This window comes from Engystomops pustulosus, chromosome 11 (assembly GCF_040894005.1).
Source record: "Engystomops pustulosus chromosome 11, aEngPut4.maternal, whole genome shotgun sequence".
NCBI classification, from domain to species: domain Eukaryota; kingdom Metazoa; phylum Chordata; class Amphibia; order Anura; family Leptodactylidae; genus Engystomops; species Engystomops pustulosus.
The window spans coordinates 24,075,159-24,096,574 of record NC_092421.1 but is presented as its reverse complement, the minus strand read 5'-3'; the positions used below and the strand labels follow the sequence as shown (position 1 = coordinate 24,096,574).

The 21,416-nt window shown below is 41.3% G+C and overlaps 1 protein-coding gene across 1 annotated transcript in view; it reads left to right on the top strand.

Moving 5' to 3' along the window:
* LOC140106681 (hexokinase HKDC1-like) overlaps window positions 1-20,861 on the top strand; it is a 28,893-nt gene extending 8,032 nt beyond the window's left edge. The window contains exons 5-18 of the mRNA XM_072131247.1: window positions 1,171-1,266; window positions 1,363-1,462; window positions 3,450-3,633; window positions 6,321-6,476; window positions 6,549-6,782; window positions 6,912-7,216; window positions 9,138-9,286; window positions 11,489-11,608; window positions 12,377-12,472; window positions 14,566-14,665; window positions 16,874-17,057; window positions 17,301-17,456; window positions 19,766-19,999; window positions 20,634-20,861. Of these exons, the coding sequence (XP_071987348.1) occupies window positions 1,171-1,266; window positions 1,363-1,462; window positions 3,450-3,633; window positions 6,321-6,476; window positions 6,549-6,782; window positions 6,912-7,216; window positions 9,138-9,286; window positions 11,489-11,608; window positions 12,377-12,472; window positions 14,566-14,665; window positions 16,874-17,057; window positions 17,301-17,456; window positions 19,766-19,999; window positions 20,634-20,787 (2,268 nt within the window). The 3' untranslated portion in view covers window positions 20,788-20,861. The remainder of the gene's footprint in view (window positions 1-1,170; window positions 1,267-1,362; window positions 1,463-3,449; window positions 3,634-6,320; window positions 6,477-6,548; window positions 6,783-6,911; window positions 7,217-9,137; window positions 9,287-11,488; window positions 11,609-12,376; window positions 12,473-14,565; window positions 14,666-16,873; window positions 17,058-17,300; window positions 17,457-19,765; window positions 20,000-20,633) is intronic.
* Window positions 20,862-21,416: the final 555 nt, after the last annotated feature.

Here is a 21,416-nt window from a genome sequence, read left to right as displayed (position 1 = left end):
ATTGGAACCTGTCACCAGAACCGCATCTGCCATAAGCCTGGGTGAAGTCCCCGCCTCAGACGGCAGATTGCGGACTCCTTTTCACCGCCGGTAGCACAGACTTGCCAATGGCTGGCAAGTACATGCTACCTGAAAAATATTTTTTTTCCCGCCTGTGTGCACCACTCTGTAGGACACAGGCCGGCCTGTATCCCTACACAGACATTGCGGCTGCCGACGGGAGAGGATGAGGAATGGTGAGTACAACGTTTTTTTTTTTATTTGTGCGGCAAGAGGCTGTGAATACAAGGAAGAAGGGGGGTAGAGAGGCTGTGTATACAGGGGTGATAGAGACACAATTTATACAAGGGGAAGGGGGAAGAGAGGCTGTGTGTACAGGGGTAATAGAGAGACAATGTATACAAGGGGAAGGGGGAAGAGAGGCTGTGTGTATACAGGACAGGCTGTGTATACGGGGTGGAGAGGCTGTGTATACGGGGGGGGGCGGGGGCTGTTCATTAATGAGGGAGGCTAAATTAGGCCACTTAATGAATTGTGGATGCTGTATATACTATAATTTGGCTGACTATATAGAGGATGTTTTATGTGGGGAATAGTTTGTTAAGTCATGTTGTGAGAATAATATATATTAAAAACAGGCTCCTTTATACTGTTAGTGACTGGTATTTTTAGGGGCACAGTGTGGAGTTGTGCTGCATAGAGCAGAGTTTGATTGTGAATTCAGCAGAGAAAAACCATGGCTGGGAGAAATCGTAAAGAAGTCCTCTTCCTGATGGAGCAGATTGTCACCTGTAAGGTAGTAGATACTAAATGTCACTAATGTCTGTGTCTAATGACTGACTACTAGTGTGTAAGGTAGCATCATCGGGGCGCAGGAGGGCAGCATCTTCAAGTTTCACCACAGGCAGCAAAAAGGCTAGAATTGGCCCTGCCTGTCACCAGCTAAAAATTAATTCCTGGTGACATGTTTGCTTTAAGTAAGAATCAGAATAGATTTGTTGTGTTCCAAAAAAAGGGTTTCGGTCTAATTTATGGACAGTGTAAATCTCTTGGTAATTATGGAAATATAGAATGCTGTCATGATGCAAACATCCTAGAAGATGGTAAATTCAGAAAATGTGCGAGCAGATGACTATACTTAAACTACTTTATCCTTTATGGCTTTTGTAGGGAGAGTTGATATCTTGGACCAAAGAATATAAAGTAAGAGGAGTCCAGCAAACTGATGTGGTAAACACACTGAGAAAAACACTAAAGAAGAACAAGGTGGGTTCCATATTATTTTTAGAATTTCACTTCAAATATCCCCAGACTTTTTAGTGTTAAATGTTGAGTTTGGTGTGAACATCTCTCTCTCGGCAGAACACAAATGTGGAAGTCCTAGCTTTGGTGAACGATACTGTGGGCACCATGATGACTTGTGGATATGATGACCAGTTGTGTGAGGTTGGCGTTATTGTAGGTAAAAGAAGTTAACCAATGCTGTAATTGGATAAAATAGGGGTTATAATGTATAAAAGTTATCCTGTGTCAAATAACTTAAAGTAAATCTTCCACAAGGATGCACTGCCTCCAAACCGAGAACACGTACATACTGGTGTGTGCCCAGTAATCCCCTAGTGATGCTTAAACAATAAAGCTAATTTGTAACCCCTTAATTTACCTTACTTAATTTTACTCGGTTTTATTGATGTTTTAGCTCCTATCACTCAGTGATGGTTACTGTAAAATTGCAGAGTGTGGACGAGGATTTCATGATCCCGCTGTGCTATCAGATGCTGTGTGCTGACAGTATCCTTAGAACACCAGAGTACAGGGTTTATCTACACTTTTATTTAGCTTCTGAACGTTCTATTAGTTTCTGACACAAAGAAAAAGAGAGATGAGACACATCAGAGATCAGATCCATGAGATGGATATCAAACACAATGACATTCTCCAGCTCTACTATTTCTCACCTGTAACACATACAGAGTCAGCTATGCCTCCTTTCCCTGCTATAAAGAACTTATCTTTTCTGTAGCTTGTAGAGTAAGTCTCTTCACACTGCTGCTTGATAGCAGGAGGTGTCTGTGTGTGAGCTTATTTTGTAAGGCAGAGGGAGGTGCAGAGTTCGCACTGCATATTGCAGACAGAAGAATTCTGTGAAGAGTCTGACCTGCCTGACCGTAATCAGACGATTTACGGTGGGATCCAGGGGCAATTAAAATTGTTAACGATAGAACTGATAGAGAAAGGTTGGATTTATATTTGTGAAATGCTGTATTTTTGTTAATAACATTGAATGAGGGAATGTGTTATTTTGTTATCCTGAGGATATTTAAGAATCTCGTTTTTAAGTCTGCGACTAATTAAACAGGGACCAGCAACAATCACTGGGTTAAAGGGGCCACAAAGCTTATCAATATGTATTTGCAGCCGTTTGTACCCCTGGTTATGCCAACAATCTTTGTGCACAGTCACCCTCTGTGATTTTAGTCCAAATTTTAGTGAATTGCTCTTCATAGTTAGAGTTTTATACAGTTGAAAAAAGACACTTGTCCATTAAGTTCAACCAAGGAAGGGAAGGGATTGCATGAGGAAGGGATTTATGGGAAACAATTCTATATAACATAACCATCAATGTTATTTAGGTGTAAAAAAGCATCTAGACCCTTCTTGAATCTCTCTGCTGTCCCTGCTGTGACCAGCGCCTGAGGCAGGCTATTCCATAGATTGACAGTTCTCATAGTAAAAAAAAAGCCCTGTCGCCTCCGGTGATTAAACCTTGTTTTCTCTAGACGGAGACAGTGCCGCCTCATCTTTTGATTTGATTTAATCTGAAACAATTTACCACCATATTTATTGTATGAACCATTCATATATTTATATGAATTTATCATGTTCCCTCGTAGTCGTCTCTTTTCCAGACTAAATAAATCTAGTTGTTTTAATCTTTCCTCATTTTAATCGTATACATTGATTTAAAATGGAGATACAGGCGGTCCCCTACTTAAGGACACCCGACTTACAGACAACCCATAGTTACAGACAGACCCCTCTGACCTCTGGTGAAACTCTCTGAATGCTTTACTATAGTCCCAGGCTGCAATAATCAGCTGTAAGATGTCTGTAATGAAGCTTACTAGATAATCCTTGGTCCCATTACAGCAAAAAATGTTTAAACTCCAATTGTCACTGGGACAAAAAAATTTTTGTCTGGAACTAAAATTTTAAAATATACAGTTTTGACTTGCATACAAAATCAACTTAAGAACAAACCTCTGGACCCTATCTTGTACGTAACCCGGGGACTGCCTGTATATAATTGTGTAATATGCAGAATACAAGTACTTAGAATAAAATATCCCTAATCTGGGGGAGGTAAGAATTAGTAATTAGTAATGTAGATAAGGAAAATAATACCGTAACTTGCATATTGCTGACATCATTGTTTCCCTGCTGTGTAGGGACTGGTTCCAATGCCTGTTACATGGAGAACCTCAATAATATTGACCTAGTTGAAGGCGATGAGGGGAGGATGTGCATTAATGCGGAGTGGGGAGCGTTTGGAGACGATGGTGCATTAGATGACATCAGAACCGATTTTGATTATGACATAGATTTGGGATCCGTTAACCCTGGAAAGCAACTGTAAGTATTTTTATTTATGTTGTATGAATACAAAGGGAAAAAATTGAGGAGGTTTATCAAAAATTTCTGAGGTCAAACTATTAAATTTTATAAACAGCTGTGGAAAAATCAAAGCTGAGCTCTGATTGGTTTTCATCGGCAACTAGAACAGTTCTGCTCTCCGACACTTCTGATAAATCTCCCCCAATGTACTGAAATATGGGAAAATAATACAGTTATGCCAAATTATACATGGTCTATGTACTGCCAACTTGAAAGAGCATTCCTTCTATGTGTCCATTGTTCTCACTTCCCCAGTTCAAAATGGCCGCTAGAAAGTATAATTGGATTTAATGCAGCAGTAGATAGATTTAAGAGACTTAGAGCTACTTTAAAGAGGACCTGTCACCTAAATTTTCGGCACTAGGAGCTGCTTACTAAAGTAAGCAGCTCCTAGTGCTTGATCAAACGCGGCAGTGTTAGAGTGATAGCGTTACCAGAAACCTTCGGTAACGCTATCAAACACTGCGGGGGGTACAGTGTAATCATCGGACAGCTTGCAAAGCGGTCCGACGTATTCATGAGGGGGCGGTCCGAGGCACTGCCTCTTCCCCGGACCGCCCCAGCTTTGCGAGCTGTCCGACAATTACACTGTACCCCGCCACAGTGTTTGATAGCGTTACCTGAGGTTTCCGGTAACTCTAACACTGGGGCGTTTGATCGAGCACTAGGAGCTGCTTACTTTAGTAAGCAGCTCCTAGTGCCGATAAATTGGGTGACAGGTCCTCTTTAACCCCTTAAGGACGGAGGGTTTTTCGGCTCATTTCTCGCTCTCCAACTTCAAAAATCCATAACTTTTTCATTTTTCCGTGTACAGACCTGTGTGAGGGCTTATTTTGTGCGTAACAAATTTTACTTTCCAGTAATGTTATTTATTTTAACATGCCGTGTACTGCGAAGCTGAAAAAAATTCCAAATGTGGAAAAATTAAAAAAAAGCGCACATGCGTCACGTTCTTGTGGGCTCAGTTTTTGCGACTTTCACTCTTCGCTCCAAATAACCAAATTTATACAGGTTTTATTGTGTTTTAATACATTTTCAAAAATTAAACGAATGTGTACAAAAAAGGAAAAAAAATTTTTGCCATCTTCTGACGCTAATAACTTTTTCATACTTTGGCGCACGGAGATGTGTGAGGTGTCATTTTTTGTGAAATGAGGCGACGTTTTCATTGCTACCATTTTGAGGTCTGTGCGACATTTTGATCATTTTTTATTTCATTTTTTATGTTATGTAAAAAGGTGTAAGAGTCGCATTTCGGACATTTGGGCGCCATTTCCCGCCTCGGAGGTCACCGCCGCCCGTAACCGTTTTTATATTTTGATAGATCGGGCATTTTGGGACGCGGCAATGCCTAATATGTTTGTGATTTTTACTGTTTATTATGTTTTATATCAGTTCTAGGGAAAGGGGGTGATTTGAATTTTTAATATTTTATTAATTTTTTTTATTTTTTAAACTTTTTTTTTTCTTTTTTTTTTCACTATTTTTTAGACCATCTAGGGTACATTAACCCTAGATGGTCAGATCGCTGCTACCATATACTGCAATACTTCTGTATTGCAATATATGGCATTTTTGCAGCACATTCATTACAATGAGCCACTGGCTCATTGTAACGAATCTGCAGATGCCAGATAGTCTCGGGTCAAACGAAGACCCGAGGCTACCATGGCAACCGATCGCCGCCCCCCGATGACGTTCGGGGGCGCGACGATCGAAAAAAAGATGGCGGCGCCGGCGACTTTGCCGGCGGCAACGAGGGGGTTAATAGCCGCGAGCACCGACCGCGGTTATTAGCGGTGGGGGTTTTGTGCAATATGTATGAAGAGGACTCAGCCCGTGAGCCCTCTTCATACACTCCTTATACCTCTGCGCCGTAGAGCTACGGCGCAGAGCGTTAAGGGGTTAAATAATACTCTATCTCCACTCATTCTCTGTATTAGTCCTGTATTTTAGGACAATCCTTTAGTGGGAATGTAGCACTTTGTGTAAATTGTCAGGTCCTACAGCAATGGCACTGTACTGTGTATGTACCTTTAATTGTTATATATTTAATAAAGAAGGGGGCCGGCCTACCAAGGTGAGAGAGAGCAGCAGAGGATTATGGGAAGAAGAAGGGAGGAGTTAAAGTGAGTGAGTTCTAATGGAGATGGCAAGGTGGTTAGTGCTGTGGAGGGGTCAGAGGAGCCAAGCAGGGGCAGAAGTAGAAGTGCAGGCAGTCCCCGGGTTACATACAAGATAGGGTCCCTGCAGTTAAAATTTAAGCACAAGTGTAAGATTTGTCTCTTTGGGCGCTGCCATCACCACAAGGCTAGTGGCTCCATCATTCATCCCCTGGGAGCCAGCCCTAGTCGGGAAGGGTTAAACATCACACTGACACATAACACCTATCTCCCAGGGCCCAAGTCAGTGATCATCCTGACTGGCGTCAAGAACTATTCCCTACAAGTCCTTTCCCCCCTTTTTCAGTGAGCACTGCGGCGGCCCCTTTCAGGAGGAAGCCTCGGCCCATGGGCAAAGGGCACTACAGGAGTATCAGAAAAGGGCCACCATCATTGGTGATGAATTGAATAGCAAACATGAATGTGAATTATTTTTTCCTTTAAAAAAATGCCATTGCGTCTTGTCTTGTGTGTTTCTGATAGATTTGAGAAGATGATCAGCGGTTTGTACATGGGAGAACTCGTCAGACTCATTTTGCTAAAGATGGCAAAAAACGGCCTTCTGTTCGGTGGCAAAGTCACTAACGCGCTCCGCACCAAGGGAAAGATAGAAACAAGTCATGTGGCTGCCATGGAAAAGTAAGAAGGGTTTCATGTAGGTATTTCCATCCTATTGGTCCTCACATCTAGCAATACCTTTTGCTCTTGCAGATATAATGAAGGTCTGTATAACACTAGACAGATATTACTTGACCTTGGCCTGGAACCATCAGAAGATGACTGCATTGCTGTTCAGCATGTCGCCACAATAGTATCTTTCCGTTCCGCTAACCTGTGTGCAGCTGCTCTCGCTGCTATCCTGACCCGACTTCGGGAAAACAAGAAGTTGGATAGGATGAGGACAACGGTTGGAATGGATGGGACAGTGTATAGGACACATCCACAGTAAGCAACTTACCATGCAAAGAATAACTTATTTTGGGGGACACTAAAACTATAAAAAGTTTTTCCTAATGATCTATAAGAGGCTTATGTCACTAAATATGAAGAATAATCCCTAATTTGCTGTTTTAGGTATGCTAAACGACTCCACAAGGTGGTAAGGAGACTGGTTCCTAATTGTGACGTGCGTTTCCTTCTATCAGAGAGCGGCAGTGGTAAAGGAGCAGCCATGGTGACAGCAGTGGCTTGTAGATTGCTCGCACAACACAAGCAGATTGATAAGGTTCTAGATCTGCTACATCTATCAGATGAGAAACTGGCAGAAATTAAATTAAGAATGATGACGGAGTTAAAATATGGACTCAAGAAAGAAACCCACGATTCTGCTACTGTGAAAATGTTACCGACCTACGTTTATGGAACGCCAGATGGGACAGGTACATTCAGCGTTTTAATCTTTTATCATGGACTATTATAGTATCATAGTTTATACGGTTGAAAAAAGACACTTGTCCATCAAGTTCAACCAAGGAAGGGAAGGGATTGGATGCGGAAGGGATTTAGGGGAAGCAATTCTTTATAACATAACCATCAATGTTATTTAGGTATAAAAAGGCATCTAGACCCTTCTTAAAGCTTTCTGCTGTCCCTGCTGTGACCAGCGCCTGAGGCAGGCTATTCCACAGATTGACAGTTCTCATAGTAAAAAAGCCCTGTCGCCTCCGGTGATTAAACCTTGTTTTCTCCAGATGGAGACAGTGCCCCCTCGTCTTTTGATTTGATTTAATCTGAAACAACTTACCACCATATTTTTTGTATGGACCATTCATATATTTATATAAATTAATCATGTCCCCTCGTAGTCGTCTTTAGTCACCTGGACCTACATTTATCAAAACTTGTGTACATTTAGCCAATGTCAAAGTTAACCCCTCGGGACACAGTTTTTTTTCTTTTTAGTTCATATTTTGCTCCCCACTTTTAAATATCTATAATTTTTGTCATTTTTCCATGTACAGAGCTGTATAAAAGCTTATCTTCTGGTTAACAAATTGTACTTTTCAGCGATGGTATTTATTATTCCACGCCTTGTGGTGGGAAGCAGGAGAAAAATTCCACATGCGGTGAAATTGGTGAAAAACCGCATTTGATCCATTTTCTTGTGGGCTGGGTTTTTACGGATTTCACTGTACACTTAACCACCTGGGCTTTTTTCTTTGGTTTAATATGATTACAGAGATGCTAAATTTATACAGGTTTTATTGTGTTTTAAAAAAATAAAACCTTGTGTACTTGTTTCGCCATCATCTGTTGCTAATAACTTTTTCATACTTCAGTTTACGGACCTGTGTGAGGTGTAATTTTTTGATGTATGAGCTGATGTTTTCTTTCTTTGTTTCTTTTTTTGAGGACTGTATTATTTTTTGATAGACCAGACATTCTTGGAGACAATGATTCCTAACATGTTTATAATTTTACTTTATTTCATTTTTTTTTACTTTATTTCATTTTTTATCTAGGTAAAGGAGTTTGATTTTAACTTTTAGGTTTCATTAATTCATTTATTATATGTTTTCACTTTCTTTACTATTTTTCAACCCCATTCCCCCCCCCCTCCCCCAGGTTACTATAGGGTGGCAGTATATAACAATATATGTCGATTTTTCACATAATATATTATTATGTGCAAATCACACATTGTAAAGACCTGTGGCTGTCATGGTGACGGATCATCATTCCTCCTCAAAAGGTTAACACCTCAAGGATGTTAGCGGTGGGTGTTTGCTGCAATATGTAGCAAACTCCACCTCTGTATGGCAAGGGCTCACCCTATGAGCCCACTCCACACATCGACAGCTCTAAATCTAGCTAACTATATTATTTGTGACTTTTTTTGTTGCCTTTTTTACAGTTTAACTTACATGTTTCTAAAACCAAAGTAAACAGCACTGTAAAATAGAAACATTCATGTTTTACTCCATTTCAACAAACACATTTTTGCAGTGTTATCCGCCATGCAACAGTAACGCCCATGAAAATCATTCAGATTCCACCACTCTTTGTAAAATTAATGCAGAAGCCTGATTGGTTGGCACAGGCCGCTATTTGAGATCTCCTGTGTGGAGGTGGTGCAGTGGTGAGACAGATACCAGTAGTTGGAGGTCAAGGTTTCCCCTCATATAGACACTATTATACTGAATATGTGAAATTTAGGGCAACTCGCTCATTATTAAGTTTTGCAGACACTCGACTATTATTAAAATTTTGAGTACAGTTTCTGGGTGACGAGCTACGGCTCTAGTAGTTGTGACAGAAAATAAGATTCTAATTTAGAATTTCCAATTTTTTTTATTATAGAGCATGGAAACTTTCTGGCTCTGGATCTAGGAGGAACAAACTTCCGGGTTTTGCTAGTAAAAATCAGGAATAGGAGAAGACGTTATGTTAGGATGTACAACAAGATCTTTGCTATACCATTAGAAATAATGCAAGGAACTGGAGAAGAGGTAAGTGTGCACATAGTGAACACAATGGGGCACATTTACTTACCCGTCCCATTGACACATTCGATCCGGAATGTCCGACGAGGATTCGGGTCTGCCGCAATTCACTAAGATCGTGCGTCCAATTTCCTGCATGTGTCGTTTCCCCGCTCAGGTCCGCCGGAGTTCACCTTCTTCTTCCCAGTGCATGTGAGTGCTGATCTTGCGACACAGTTTGATTTTTAAATTCCGCGGTTTGTCCGAATCAGTCGGGTTTTCCGACGACCACGCCCCCGATTGTGTCGCATGAAAGCCGGCGCCGAAGCGCCACAATCCGATCGCGTGCGCCAAAAAGCCCTGTGCAGTTCAGCACAAAACGGAAAAATTTGGGAAACCTGCCGGAAATGCATACGACGGACTCTTAGTAAATGTGCCCAAATGAATAAAAGTAAACGGAAAAAGGAAAGAGCTTCAAACCCTTCTAGCAAATGGACATAAAAGTACTGCACTGCGGGAAGTGACTTCTGCAAAAAGCAGAACTGGTGCCAGAACCTTTCTGTAACACCTGAGATACCTCCGTTTGTTGACCCCTTACAATCCGTGGTTAACCAGGCCGTGACATGTAAGTGGTTTCTGCATCTTCCACCTGGGGATTGAACCCCACCTTGAGCTTACTGTGGGGAATTTATCCTTCCTAATACAGCCCCAGGGTCTGATAAGAGCTGCGGCACTGCCCAAGCCCCTGCACGGCAGGCCCGACCGTATCAGCAAGCTGAGTCAGTTACCTAAAAGACTGCAATACATTTCTATTGCCGTGTGCAGAGGCCTAAACATGCAACCAGACAAACACTTGTTCAAGCCCAAGTCTGAAAAAAAGATGTAAAGCAAAAAATAAAAGTTAAAAATATTTTTATGTTAAGAAAGAAAAAAAGTCTTTTCCAAAGGTAAATTAAATAAACTATAAAAGCACCAAAAAAAACCCCACCATACATTCAGTATCGCCACATCTGTAACAATTGGAACAATAAATCTAAAACACTATTTGACCCCCATGGTGAACACCATAAAAACTTGCATGAAGATGATTTTTATCAAATCCAAACATAAAAAAAAGTTCTAAAAAGAGACTGAAAAATGTTATATGCCCCAAAATGACACCACTGGAAAGAACAACGCTTCTTGCAAACAATAAGCCCCCAACCAACTCTGTCAGCTGGAAAATAAAAAATATTATACCTTTGGAAAAATGGCGACGCTAAAATAAATAAGATTTTCTCAGTATTGTTTTTATTTTTTAAAACTGGTTAAAATACAATGAAATGACTATTCATACTGAGCAGCTGACGCGTTTTGGGCAGAAAAAAAATCACATGCCCATAGTCATAGTCATGTCACTGTATTTTAACATACCATATTTTTCGGACTATAAGGTGCACCAGATTATAAGGCGCAACTTCAATAAATGCTTGCAAAAACTTATAGATTCATATATAAGGCGCACCTGATTATAAGGATGAATGACCAGCAGGTGGCAGACCTGTGCACAGCTCAAGGCAGCTGTTGTCTGTAAGTGCGGACTGGACTATAAGTCGCACCTTTGATTTCTGAGAGAATCAAAGGATTTTTTGTGCGCCTTATACAGGCGGTCCCCTACTTAAGAACACTCGACTTACATACGACCCCTAGTCACAAACGGACCTCTCGATATTGGTAATTTATTCTACTTTAGTCCTAGGCTACAATAAACAGCTGAAACAGTTATCACAGGTGTCTGTAATGAAGCTTTATTGTTAATCCTGGTTCCTATGACAACCAAACATTTTTAAAATCCAATTGTCACAGTGACCAAAAAAGTTCTGGTGGGATTACAATGATAAAATATACAGTTCCGACTTACATACAAATTCAACTTAAGGACAAACCTACAGACCCTATCTTGTATGTAACCCGGGGACTGCCTGTAGTCTGAAAAATACGGTACTTCAATAAAGAAATTTTTTACGGAGCTGGGACCTAAAATCCTTTCAACTCGTCTAAACTTTTTAACAACTGTTTAAAAAAAAAAAAAAAAAACAGTCAGGACCGGAGTGGTGGAGTAAAGGTACAAGGTCAGGTGTACTTTAAGGATTTCTTCTATAATAACAGGAAATACAGAGCTAAGACCATTCCTGAAAGTAAATAATTCCTTCCATTTTTTTACTATTCACAAGTCTTTTTGTATTTTAGCTGTTTGACCACATTGTGGAATGTATCGCAGAATTCTTAGACTACATGGGAATTAAAGGCGCGCCATTGCCTTTGGGATTTACCTTTTCCTTCCCGTGTAAACAAGATCGTATTGACAAGGTCTGTAATTTACTTCTATTTTACACGCTTTATTAGTTCCAGTTAACAAACTTAGAGCCCAAATGTATCCCTTATAAATGAATGTGAATAGCCCCGCTCCAGCGTATTAAGGAATATTCATTAAAAATTACACCACCCAACTGGATATTTGTTTCATGTTAAGGGTGCGTTTACACATGGCGCTAACGCATGCAATTGGAATGTTGACGGCATAATTACGCATATCTCCTTTTCTCAGCATGCATCAAAGCCACATGTGAATGTGTTTGTTAACACGATGTGTAATAAAGCTTTTTAAACTATGTAAATGAGCCTACTGAGCAGCACTTGTCTCCACCGCTCAGTAATTTATGCATGTCATAGCAGAGTGTATACAAGTAATGCATGCCAATCGGTCAAGGGGCATGCATAATTTACTTATCGGTGGAGCCAAGAGGTACTCATTAGTGCAATGGAGGCTCATTTGCATAGTCTAAAACGCATAATTTCTATGAAATACACCGATTTCAAAATATACAAATGAAGGTAACTCCCGATGGGGACGGAACATGGAGGTGAGTATAAACATCTACCATCAGCAAATGATTGTTAATCAATATTTGCAATAAAAGGGCTAAAATATCCCCCCCCCCCCCGATAAATTGTTTTTGTGGAGTACAAAAGAGCATAATTATAGGCACCAATAAGCACACACAGAATGACAATTGTACAAAGGTCTATAAGTTAGTGTGTACTACGCCATTTATGGAGTTTTGTTGTGCTCAATAGGGAACATTGGTTGGATGGACAAAGGGCTTCAAGGCCACTGAGTGTGAAGGACATGATGTCGTAGACATGTTGAGAGAAGCCATCAAGAGAAGGAATGTGAGTCAGTCTCAAAATACAAATTCTACATTACAATTAATGATATTGTGTGTTTTATGTGTCTTTAAGGGTTACTATGTAAGCATCTATGGCTTCCATTATGAAGAGAATCCTAAAACTGTGACGCACCATTTTTCTCCTCTATAAATTGTGTTTGAATTTTAATTATCTTCCAATATAAGACATAAATACTTGATCTTAAAAAGTTTAAAGGGAACCTGTCACCACATTTTTCACAAATACAGCTAGTGCTAGGTTCCCCTAGTAACTAACTGACACCCTTCTTTTAGCTAAATATATTCAAATTTATAATTTTACCTGGTATCCAAGGATGTCTATAGCGAGTCGAGGTGGGCGTGGCCTCCTCGGGTTGAATCCAGCAGCTCCTCCCCATGCTTTCTCGGCATGCAGCAGTTATGTCATGTGACCTGGGTGACATCATTGCAGGTCCTTTATCATTCTAACATTAGCAAACTGTACACCAAGCATATATCTCATAAAATAACAGCATGTCATATCACATGATATCGTAGCAGTGTGCATGCAGAGAAGCAGAAGTCCGTGCAGTGATTTTTTATGTGGTTAAATGTGCATGGGGTACAGCTGTATTTGTGAAAAATGTGGTGAAAAGTTCCCTTTGACACTATAACAGCCCATAATTATAGAGTAAACTAATCACATGTGCTGATTATTTCTGAAATATTTCTCAGGCCTTTCACTCACGACACTGTCTACTTCACAAATCATTAACATACACCCTCAATATATGTCATGTGACATGAATTACATAGACCCACTAACCCTACGCGTTTCGCCGCTGGGGTAGTACGGCTCCTCAGGGGTCTCACTGTGGGAAAACAAAACTGATATTCTCACAGAGTTAATGCAATATCCGCAAAAATTATAACAGTCAGTGGTGTAACTTGAAGCTGAAGGGCCCCAGTGCAAAGTCTGTGCCAGGCCCCCGACTGTAAATTCTTTATTTATATAGCGCACACAGATTACGCAGTGCTGCACAGAGCATGTCAAATTGGTCTGCAGGATTATAGTAGATACAGATAATCAATATACAGGGGCGTAACTTGAGGGGGTGCAGAGAGTGTGGTCGCAACCGGGCCCATGAGGCTTAGGGGGCCCATAAGGTGTCAATTTTCCATATGAGAAGACTATTACTATATACCATACATTATAGTCGGGGGTCTGGCACAGACTTTACACTGGGGCCCATCAGCTTCTAGTTACACCACTGTCCATATATATTGCACTTGCCCCAGCCACAATGGTGTTGCTACATACAGGATAAAAAAGTGTTTAATTGTTCTACATTGCACATACCCCTCGACCTCTAGCAGCGCTCCCAGCATATGAAAGAATAATCCTACATTTTACATGAGCAGCATGGGATAGTGGGATACTTAGCTTGTATGTTGCGGACACACTCGGGACACCCCGACAGAGATGCTTGGATGTAACGCCCCCCCCCCCCCTCACAATCTCCTTATAAACATCTCCTCATGACATGTCTATAGTATTACCACGCGTGTGCCAACCCTGACTATAGAATAATAAGCACTGATAGGTGGCAATGAATGGAGGACTAGAGAAGAGGAATAGAAGAAGGATAGACATTTGGGAGTATTATTTAAAAAGAATGAGCTGTAAAGGTAGGTTAAAAGAGGGTAAACATTTTTCCATTAAAAATATGTGAGATTTTCAACAATGTTGAATTTACAAGGCTGTGGAGGGCCCTAATTGTCTAGGAAGAAAAATTTATTATACTTAAAGGAAATCTACCATCCATCAACATCCATCATGATAAACTGGGGACAGGCACCGTGACTGTGGTAATCTTATTATATTTGCTATCCATGGCCTCCTTCCTTCTGAAATCAACTTCTAAAATGATGCTAATGAGCACGAGGGGCTGCCCTAGCCCCTCTGTGATGTGGTTTTACAGACTGTTACGCTGTGTGTCTCTCTCTCCCTGCACCCTCAGCACTTGTGCAGTGAGCAGGAAGTGCAGTAACTTTATAACATGAAAACTTTTAATACATTTTTTGGAATTCTTAATTCTATTCTCTCCTGCTATGAAGGAGTTTGACTTGGACATTGTGGCAATTGTCAACGACACAGTGGGAACCATGATGACCTGTGGATACGAAGATCCAGACTGTGAGATTGGACTCATTGCAGGTAATTATTTCTAATAAAAATATTAGGAAAAAATTAAAGCATCTCAACACCCATGACATAAAGACAATAAGGGCTGATGCACATTCAAAATCATATATGTGCTGCCAGTTTTTGATTGGCTGACACGTGGTTGCACTATCGTGGGTGTTAACCCTTTAAATGCCGCCGGCAAATGCCTGGTGGAGGTCATTGCCTCCCTCCCTCATACATTAATCATTGCAAAATCATCTTTTCTCTAGTATGTAAATTAGCCTGGTCACATGGTCAGAGGCAGTGATGTCACTCCTGTAACCCCTCCCCTCTCCTCCCCCTGCTCATGTCTGTGTGTAATGTATAGTAAAGCATGGCTAGTGTGTGTGCTGCATCTGCTGACATGCTGCATCCTTCTAATACAGGAGGCACAGGAAGCACATGGAGCAGCCATCACCTCATTATACAGGCTGTCAGTCAAGCACTGGGGGGTGTGGCTGTGCCGCCCACTCATAAATAAGCTGGACAGCTTGAATATGCTAATGACTAATTGGACATTTCACAGGTCATTTGCATACAGCTTAGGTTTACAGACATGTAGAGGGACAATGAAGGGATAGAGGCAATACTTTCTAATGGCAGTTTATGAAAATATATTTAGATTAGGGGGTTTATTTTGCATGACGGGTTCTCTTTAAAAAACAATGGGGCACATTTACTTACCCGGTCCAGTCGCGATCCTGCTGCACATTGTCCAGCGAGGATTCGGGTCTGCCTGGATTCAGTTAGGTCGTGTGCCCGATATCAAGCAGGTGTAGCTGCTGTGCCACGGTCCGTCGGAGTTCACCTTCTTCCTGGTGCATGTAAGTGCTTGATCTTGCGACACAAACCGCTTTTTAAATTCTGTGTTTTTTCTGAATCTGTCGGGTTGTCCGATGGCCACTCCCCCCGATTTCTGTCACGTGAAAGCCGGCGCCGATGCGCCACAATCTGATTGTGTGCGCTAAAATCCCGGTGCAATACGGCGCAAATCATAAATATTCGGGAAACCCGACGAAAGTGCGGCGTTCAGACCCTTAGTAAATGAGCCCCAATGTCCATGACCATTTCTCACTGCCTCTCTGGCCAATGTTCGCGTACAGGTAGCCTTAGTATTTATTACTATTCATACCACCCAACTACCCACGCATTTCACTTAATAATGGATGGATATTGTCCATGTTCTTCACCGACAGCACACATTCCTAACACTAGAAGCAAGTCGATTGATCTAATGGTTGATCTAATTTTCACGAAGACACTGAAGGGGAGGTTTATCAGAAGTAAGGTAAATAAGTTCTAGTTTCACATGAAAACCAATCAGAGCTCAGCTTTCATTTTTTAAACAGCGCTGATTGGTTGTCTTTGAGCAACTAGAACAGTTCTGCTTTTTAGACACTTCTTCTAAAATCTCCCCCAGAAACTTGTCAGTAAAAGTGTTGATGCCACAGTTTGGGGCCACTGATCAATGACTGAAGTAGAGGGGGCTGCTGCAGCCTTATATATTTTTTAATACTTAAAGGGGTTGTCTGGGATATGTATGGCTTGGGGGGGCATATGAAAACAATAAACGTAATTACCTCCTCTGGTGCTCCCATTCTGCAGTGCTCATCCACATTGAAACTTGCTACATGCACACGAACGTATGGGGGACGCATGTATGGCTGCAATCTTGCAGCTGTAAGTACGTCCCCCACAGATGGCAGTGGACGCACGTGCGTCACCATATTGCTTTGTACATGAGAAAAAGATAGGACATGTCCGATCTTTCCCTGTTTTACAGCCTGTATGCCTTACATATCTATGGAGAGGGGAGGGGTCAGCCCTCTTCTTCTCAATTGCGGAGGACGTATGACCGGCCGTAGCCGTGCGGGTATACGTTCGTCTGAATACAGCCTAATGCTGTAACAGGCCCCATGGCATTACGTCCATGCCGGCCTCTGAAAACATACGGAGGCTCGGCAATGACATATGGCCCTGCGGGTGCACACGGGCACCGGAGGAAGTAGGTATAAATGTTTATTGTTTTAATAGCCCCCTCCAATCCATATGGGGTGTTTTATTTTTAATCCCAGACAACCCCTTTAAAAACCAAAAAATTGCCATAAATTGTACCTAAAATTATAGAGTTTACAGAACCCCCCACTTCCACAAATGTTACACAATTCACATGCTTTTTTGTATGTTTTTCTTGCCCAGGTACTGGGAGTAATATCTGTTATATGGAAGAAATGAAGAACATTGAAATAGTAGATGGAGATGAGGGGAAAATGTGTATCAACACAGAATGGGGGGGATTTGGGGATAACGGCTGCCTCTCTGACATTCAGACACAATATGATATACATGTGGATGAAAACTCCTTAAATCCCGGAAAACAAAGGTAAAATGAAAAAATATATATATTTTAACAAATCTGCACTGAATATTTTATGCATGCCAAGAATAAAAAAAAATTGTAAATTTACATTCATTCACTTTTAGCTGTCATGCAATATGATGGAAAACGGGATGCTAGTGAAATATTTGATTTGTTAATAATGGAATGTCATGCACTAAATAATTTGAATAAATTTGCATTACAGTTTGCAAATGACTCATCTGTCTGTGCATATCTATCACGCAGATATGAAAAGATGACAAGCGGCATGTACCTTGGAGAAATTGTGAGACAGATTCTGATTGACTTAACCAAACGCGGCCTCTTATTCCGAGGACAGATTTCCGAACGACTGAGGACAAAAGGAATTTTTGAAACTAAATTTCTGTCTCAAATAGAAAGGTTATATTTATTTTAAAATCCTATAAATTAGTGTTTCCCAACTACCACATACAGTATTACTTCTAGACCTCCCAGCTTGTGATCTCCCTCTGTTTTGCTGCTGCAGATATTAATGACCACTAGTGAGTCATAACATGACCGAATGTTAGTAATATAATCAAAAGTGTACAGCTAACCTAAAAGCCACTGGGGCACATTAACTGAGGGTCCGTTGGACAAATTTCCGTCAGGTTTCCCGAATTTTTACGTTTTGCCCTGGGTTTTTGGAGCATGCGATCGGATTGTGGCGCATCGGCGCCAGCTTTCATGCGACACAAATCGGGGGGCGGGGACGTCGGACAACCCGACTGATTCGGACAAACCGCGGAATTTAAAAATCAAATTGTGCCGTAAGATCAGCACTCACATGCACCGGGAAGAAGAAGGTGAACTCTGGCGGACCTGAGCGGGGGAAGCGACACATGCAGGAAATTGGATGCACGATCTTAGTGAATCGCGGCAGACCCGAATCCTCGTCGGACATTCCGGATCGGCGTCATCAACGGGATGGGTAAGTAAATGTACCCCACTGTCTTGATAGGGCTTATTATTTTACACCATTTGACTTTATGAAATATTTAGGACATCTTTCCCTTTCCTTTCTACCTAGTGTGGCTCAACTCCATATGTGGCTCTGCTGTTCATACTAATATATCAACATACTGATAACGTTTTAAAACCGAATGTTAAAAATACACTTCTCAACAGCGACTTGCAAAACCAAGAAGAACAAGTCATAAGGTTTTGCAAATCAAGGAAGCAGCAAGTGTTCCTAAATCTTCGATAGATTGCATTTTTCACATTTTTAATTTTTGGCACATGGGAAGGCCTAAAATCCAGATTGATATGGATTGTTTTTTGCAATATAAAACCTCAAAATTTGATCAAGTCTTGGGGCATAATTGAGCAACACTTCATGTTGGCCTACATACCAGGTATTGGCACTTGTTGAAACTGAAAGGGACAGAATCCTTAAACTGAGAAATCTTAGTTTATTATTCCGGGAGATCATTATGTGCATAGGCTAGGATGTTAAACATTGTGGGGCACATTTACTAAGGGTCTGCGAAGCACATTTTCCTGACTTTTTTTCATTTTGCTCCGCATTTAACTGGGGTTGGTTTTTGGCGAACGCGATCGTGCCGACTTTCATGTGACACAAATCGGGGGGGGGGGGGGGCGTCAGACAACCCAACGTATTCGGACTGAGCGCGGGATTTAACATTCAAAATTGTGTCGCAAGCCATGCACTTACATGCATCGGGGAGAAAAACGTGAACTCCGGAGGACCTGCGCGGGGAAGCGACACATGCAGGAAATTGGACGCGCGATCTTAGTGAATTGCGACAGCTCCGAATCCTCGTCGCACAACGCACCTCGGGGATCACAACGGGACGGGTAAGTAAATGTGCCCCTGTGTGTCTTAATTGTGTGGCTGGGAGAACTGGAATGACCTCAAGTGGTTCACAGAGGCGTATGGATCATCTATAATAGAGCTCTTTAGGGGATCCGTTGTTTATACACTATTTAATCCATGATTTTTAATTGACATCTACCATCAAATTTACTGATGGTAAATGCCAAACTTACAAGTTCTTTTTTTCCTCCACAGGATGGCACAGTTTTTCCTATGTCTAGGAACATCCAGATTCTTGTAAAAATGACATAAAACCATGGAAATAAGCCAGAGGCTTCTTGGTTTCGCCGTCTGATCATATTTGCATGCCCCTACACTGTTAATTTTAGATTGGGACTGTGATGTCACCGGCATGCTAAAATTAGTGGAGGTGTTCATATATCATTAGAGGGCGGAGCCAAGAGGTGCGTCGGTGACATAGGCTGGAGCGCCTACGGCTCATTTCCAAAGTTTTGTAATGTAGTTTTTAAAAGAATCCAGACATTCCCAGACATAAGGTAAATGGTGCCATCCCCCTGCAGACATAACAAGCATGTAAGTTTGGGCAATCTACCATCAGTAATTCTTATGGTAGATGTCCTTTAAAGAAATCTTAGAATAATTCTGAAACCTTTGATACAGAGGACATAGCCTAAAAATCTTTATAAATACATTACATACTTAATAAAACGTACAAAAATAAATGGTTGGTTTATGTTCCAAAAACGCTTCTGCAGAAGCTTGGTTGTTTGTTAAAACCAATAATAGTCCATCCTATATCCAATCCTTCATACCACCTTTACTTATCTGCCTTTATAGGAAAATATATTATTATTATATTTATCACTTATGGCCACTTTTTTTCCTTACACAGTGACCGCCTAGCTCTCCTTCAGGTACGGAAGATTCTTCAACAGCTTGGCTTAGACAGTACATGTGATGACAGTATCATTGTGAAGGAAGTCTGCGGCGCCGTATCAACCAGAGCAGCAAAATTATGTGGAGCCGGCCTTGCTGGAGTTGTAGATAAAATCAGAGAAAACCGCGGTCTGGACCATCTTAAAACTACAGTTGGTGTTGATGGGACCTTGTATAAGTTACATCCACAGTAAGTTATAGAAGTCTTACGATACAGATTTAATAAACTACAAAGGGATAGAAATGTCACATATTGGGGTACTTTCACTTGCCCTTCCCGTTGACGCTGCCGATTCGGAATGTCCGATGAGGATATGGAGCTGCTGTGATTCACTAAGATCGTGCGTTTCAATTCCTGCATGTGTCGCTTCCCCACTAAGGTCCGCCGGAGTTCACCTTCTTCTTCCCGGTGCATGTGAATGCTGATCTTGCGACACAATTTGGTTTTTAAATTCCGCAGTTTGTCCGAATCAATCAGTTGTCCCCCAATTTGCGTTGAATGAAAGCCGGCGTCGATGCGCCACAATCCGATCGCGTGTGCCAAAAACCCGGGGCACTTCAGCGCAAAACGAAAAAATTTGGGAAACCCGACGGAAATGCGTCCGACGGACCCTTAGTAAGTGTGCCCCATTGTTCATAGAAAGGTGTAGCCCAGTAGATGTAACCTCCAAAATCTCACAGTAGAAGGTGGATGCACAAACATTTTCACTATATATAGTTAATAAAAATAAAAACGAAATTTGATAGAAACACTGCAAGATAGAACACATTTAACCAGTCCGATAGAATTCACAACTTCTAAATAATATTTCTTGGTCTTCTAGTTTCTCTAGAATCTTACAAGAAACTGTGAAGAAGCTGTCGCCACAATGTGATGTGAAGATTATCCTTTCTGAAGATGGCAGTGGAAAGGGAGCTGCTCTTATCACTGCAGTCGCCAAGCGCTTTCACAGTCAAGAGGAAGAGGACAAAAGTTAAAAACAGCTTTTTCCTTTGAAAACACTCTAAAAGTATCACAGGTGCTGTTTATAGCTAAAAGGTGCGACATTAAATATGACCATAAAAGATTAAATTGTATAAACACTTTTGCACTGAATTTTTGTTGTTGTTTTGTTTGCCTCCTAAATGCAAAACGGGCAACTTTTTGGGTTTTTAAAAAGCATGTGTATGCTGTAGACTTTGTGCACCTCCTTTACATAGCCGGCTGTCCTGCTGCTTTCTGCAGGGATCATTTGTTTTTGTCAGCCTCCCAGCTCTCAGCTTTTCTTGGGGTTGCAAAAAGCAAATTGGAGTCTGGAAAGCATCCAAGTCTTGAGAAAGGACAGACCACAGAAGCATAATCCAAGGAAGAGTAGGACAGAGAGGATTGCAGTATCAATCCATTATGCATCTGTTTTTTCAAATTAAAAAAACATACAGCGGTGTCAGAACTTGCAAATTGTTCTGAATGGGCACAGGTTTCAGGCTTTTGATTAACCGCTCCCTTGCTGATCTTTCCTTAGGAAAGCTGGGTGTGGTTTGAATGATGGACAGCTTAACCAGACAGTGCAGGAGGCAGTGTCCATTGCTCCCTCTATATTCTTCCCAGTCTGTCAGAGGGTGCTGGT